Genomic DNA, 4,922 nt, shown 5'->3' on the forward strand with positions numbered 1-4,922 from the left:
TAAAGGATCACTATAGGGTCAGGAACACAAACATGAATTCATGACCCTATAGTGTTAACACCACCATCTAAACCCCCTGGGCCCCTCATGCCTCCATTAATATAGAAAAATCTTACTGTATTCAGGCCTGAAGCTTTAACTCTGCATGCTTTTAGACTCAGAAAAACAAGCAGTCATCATTAGAATGCTGACATCATTAGAAGTGGTGGCCTGATCCAATCACAGTGCTTCACCATAGGATTGGCTGAGACTGACAAAGAGGCAGATCAGGGGCAGAGCCAGCATGATTCAAACACAGCCCTGGCCAATCAGCATCTTCTCATAGAGATGAATTGAATCAATGAATCTCTATGAGGAAAGTTCAGTGTCTGAATGCAGAGGGAGGAGATACTGAATGTTTGGATGCATTTTAGGCAGCCATGACCCAGGAAGGATTTCTAACAGTCATCTAAGGAGTGGCCAGTGAAGTTATCGCTAGTCTGTAATGTAAACATTTTCTTTTCTCTGAAAAGACAGTGTTTACAGCAAAAAGCCTGACGGTAATGATTCTACTCAACAGAACAAATTCAATAAATTGTAGTTGTTCTGGTGACTATAGTGTCCCTTTAACTATATTCATTGTCAGCTAGTCCACACAAGTTTTGTTCCCATGCGTCCCTCTTAAGTTTCCATACTTAAGTAAGAGTATGTGAAAAGTAGTTAGGGTTGCCAACTTTCTTGGAAAAACATACCGGCCTTGCTAATTTGCATAATTAAATATGTATGGGTGACATCACATTATGTAAATCACAAGGAGTGACATAAGAGAAAATGCTGTAAAATCACCAAAAAAACTACTTAGTTTGATTCTGCTGTATAGATGGATACATCCCAGTGCCCCTATGTCTCCCAGTGCCCCCATGTGTCGATTACTCCAGGTCTCAGTGTTCCTATGTATCAGTGTCTCAGTGCCCCATGTCTCCCAGTGTCCCTAGTGTCGTGTCCCTAGTGTCGTGTCCCCAGGTCTCCCAGTGATCCTATGTATCACAGTGTCTCAATGCCCCATGTCTCCCTGTGTCCCCATGTATCCCAGGGTCCCCATGTCACTAGGACACTAGGAAGACGGGGAGACCTGGGGGGACCTAGGGACACGGAGACATCAGTGACACTGGGAGACTAGGGGACTCTGGCTGGGACACATGGGGACATTGGGAAAATAGGGGATACTTGAAGACATAGGGACACAGACACCAGGGACACAGACACTAGAGACACTGGCTGGGGGACATGGGGACATTGAGACTTGGGGGCACTGGGAGACATGGGGACACTGAGACACCAGGGCCACAGACACTAGGGACACTAGCTTGGAGACATGGGGACATTGAGACACTTGAGGCACTGGGAGACATGGAGGCACTAGGAGACATGGGGACAGTGAGACACTGGCAGACTGGGGGCACTGGGAGACTAGGGGTCACTGAGACTCCAGGGACACTGGCTGGGAGACATGGGGACACTGAGAGACATGGGGACTGTGTCTCTGTGTCATAATGTCTCCCAATGTCCCTTAGTGTCTCAGCCTTTCCCCCCATCCCTTACTTCCCTGAGCTGTAGGCTGTCTCTGCAGGGTGGGAGCTGCTGTCTGGACTCCCTGTAGCTGCTCCCCTGCGGATCAGTGATTAATGATAGGCAGGGAGGGATATGCTGGAACTTCCTATCCCTGCCTCTCTCCATACACAGCGACCCCTACTGGCCAGTGCTGGTGTTGCATAGTAATATCTTGTTTATACTGAGAAAAATACCAGCATTTGTATTGCCAGTATCACTGTAATATTGGAACCAGCCAGGCAGCCTCAAATACTGGCTGTGGCAATAAAATAAAAGCCAGGTGAAATCCCTAAGAGTAGTGTGTAAAAAAACCTACTTTTTTTAAATCAATGGGCCTATTCCATGGGCCTGGGCCTGGAGCTGCAGCTCCATCAGACCCTATGTTAATCCGGCCCTGCGCAGGCCCAGCTGGTCTAGGAGCGCTGGTATTCCTGCTGGTCTTGTTAGTGTATAGAACCTGTTGTCCTTCCGAATGATGATCTTGAAAGGGTGGCCCCAGGCGTACCGGAGACCGTGTTGCTGTAGGTGTTGCGTGAGCGGGCGAAGGTCTTTTCTTCTCTTAAGGGTGGTTGGGGCTAGGTCGTGGTAGAGCAGTATCTGTGCTCCCTCCACTTCTATGGGCGAGTCTCGGGCTGCGCGCATTATTTGTTCTTTTATGTGGTAGAAGTGTAGCCGTACAATTATGTCTCTCGGCATGGATGTATTGCTGCTGCGTGCCCGCAGTGCGCGGTGTGCGCGATCCATTAGTAGGTCTGCTGCCGTGGCCTCCGGTAGTAGGTTACGGAAGATTGCTGTAAGTGTGTCTGCGATCCGTTCGGTGGATACCGTTTCCGGCAGGCCTCTCACGCGGATATTATTCCGGCGTGTTCTATTATTTAAGTCCTCATTTGAGTCCTCCAGGATCCACAGTTGTTCTCTCAGATCCTGCAGTTCTTCTTCATGTGTGGTGACCGTTCCGTGTAGCACCTCCATTTTGGACTCTGTGCCCTGTGTTCTGGCCGTGAGGATAGGAGTAGGAGTCAGCCTTTTGTCCAGTTCTTCTGCCACTGACTTTTGAAAGTCTGCCAGGAAGCCTTTCATGTCTTGCCTGGTTAGAGGGGCATCTGCCCGTGCAGGGGCCGCCTGGCTGCTAATTTTTGTGTCCGATTCTGCTGGGGAGCGCTCCCAAGATGGCATCTGGGCCCTCTCTGTGCATTGTTTGAAGATCGGGGCTACCGCCGAGTCGCGGGGTTTTCTGCCGCCACCCATGGAGGAGGGTGAGTAAGGGGGTTCGGGCGTGTGGTTTTGGGGTCATGGGGGGGGCTCAGATGCGTTTGATGGCTCTCGATCAGGCAAGGTCTCGGCAGAGCTCGCGGTTTAGGCGCCCATTCACTTGCGTGGTTAGGCTCCGCCCTCCGTATTTATTCATTTTAACAATGCTTTTCTTTGCGGCTTCCTTGATATCCTTGTTCCTCAGACTGTATATGATCGGGTTAATCATTGGGGTCACCACAGTGTATAACAAAGAAGCAATTTTGTTGGCAGTCACATATTTCTTATTGGTGGGAATCATATAAATTCCTGTTATAGTGCCAAAGAAAATGGAAACCACAGTGAGGTGGGAACTACAAGTCGAGAAGACTTTTGATCTTCCAATTGTGGTGGAAATCCTAAGGGCAGCCTGGGCAATATGCACATAAAATACTACAATACTTATGAGTGGAGTGATAGTTATTGGTACACACAATATAAGAATTTCCATTTCAAGTAACTTGGTGTCTGAACAAGAAAGTTCTAATAGTGGGACAAGATCACAGAAGAAATGATCAATAACATTTGGGCCACAAAACTGAAACTGAATTACTGATATTAGTATAATTAATGATGCAAAAAGGCTTAATAGCCAAGTGATGATAACCAATGTAACACGTAACACAGAATTCATTAAAGAGCGATATCTCAGAGGGTTACAGATGGCCAGATATCTGTCATAAGCCATTATTGACAGAAGAAAACATTCAGAGGCTTCAGAGCAAGCAAAAAAATAATACTGAATAAGGCAACCTGAAAAGGATATAGTGCCCCCTTCATTATAAATTATATAAAGTGTTTTGGGGACAATAGTTGTTGTAACAAGTAAATCAGAAATGGACAGTTGCGTTAGGAAGAAATACATGGGAGACTGGAGACTGCTGGTAGATGCCACCAGCCAAATAATCTGAATATTTCCGCATACGGTCATAATGAGGAAAACAGGAAGGACAATTAAAAATAAAACCTTGAAGTGTAGTAGATCCTGAAATCCGAGTAGAATAATCTCAGTGACAGTGGTCTGGTTTATGACATTCATTGTCTGCGGGAAAAGAAAATGTTGTGATGTTAAATTATGTATATTTTTAAACAGACACCAATTTGTAATTTTATAGCATGACAGGAGGCTTCATATTTGCTTAATTCTCTCTTTACTAGAACTCCACAGCAGCACATTAACATAGAGAGATAAACACCAAAGACAAAAACATAAGGTATCTATATAAGGCTCCTCCTAAGCCACCATTCCCTCTTTCTTTGCTGCTCCACGGACAGTACAGGTCAGAGTACCACTGCCTCCTGTTTTTCTGGGTGGCTGTGGGTTTTTTTTTTTATATGGGACATTTTGGAAATGCAATTTATTCATGTGTATAATTTATTCCTTTCTACTGAATTGTATTTTCCTATTTTATTGCTTGGTTTCTATTTTCCTGCATTCCGTTTTATGCTTTGGGTGCTTCACATGTATTTTTGCTCCTCCGATTTTCTGCTTTTTCTTTTCTGCCTTTGGGTTTGCCCACTGTTTTTCCCTGTGTGCTTGTTTGCTTTATGGTCGCCAGAAAGCGGTCTTCTGACCGCCTCCCGTGCCGACCGTCGGGACCGCGGAGAAAGACTCCGGCGGTCCCTCGTGCGCCATGTACCGATTCCCGCCCGCCGGCTTCGTCCGCCGGGCGGGAATCCCCTATCTGCTTCCCTGTCCCTCCCTCGCCTCGCTCGCAACAAAGGCTATTCACGGGCGGCGTGGGGAGGGTACAGGGAGCCTCACTGTTGCCGCGGGATGCGGCTTTCTGTGCGCCCTCTCCCCCGTGACCGCATGGTCGGATCCGGGGGTGCGCGGCTCTCTGATGTCTCTGCCGCGTGTGCGCCCTGCACTTAAAGGCGCAGGGCCTCTTTTTCTTTCAGTTACGTTTTACTCACCTCACATCCCTGGGGTCTATTTTCCCTTGTGTTTAGAGATTGAGACCATGAGTAGTTTTTTTCATAGAGGCTTGTGTAAAGTTTCCTGGTAGTTTATTCTTTCTACTGGGGATTAGAAACGTTTA

General features: G+C 47.1%; 1 protein-coding gene across 1 annotated transcript; it reads right to left on the minus strand.

The window, feature by feature from the left end:
* Positions 1-2,917: 2,917 nt before the first annotated feature.
* LOC134602017 (olfactory receptor 5J3-like) lies at positions 2,918-3,919 on the minus strand. Its single transcript, XM_063446519.1, has one exon. It carries the CDS (start codon positions 3,917-3,919, stop codon positions 2,918-2,920), a length of 1,002 nt encoding a protein of 333 aa, XP_063302589.1.
* Between the last annotated feature and the right edge of the window lie 1,003 nt (positions 3,920-4,922).

This window comes from Pelobates fuscus, chromosome 3, assembly GCF_036172605.1.
Source record: "Pelobates fuscus isolate aPelFus1 chromosome 3, aPelFus1.pri, whole genome shotgun sequence".
NCBI lineage: Eukaryota > Metazoa > Chordata > Amphibia > Anura > Pelobatidae > Pelobates > Pelobates fuscus.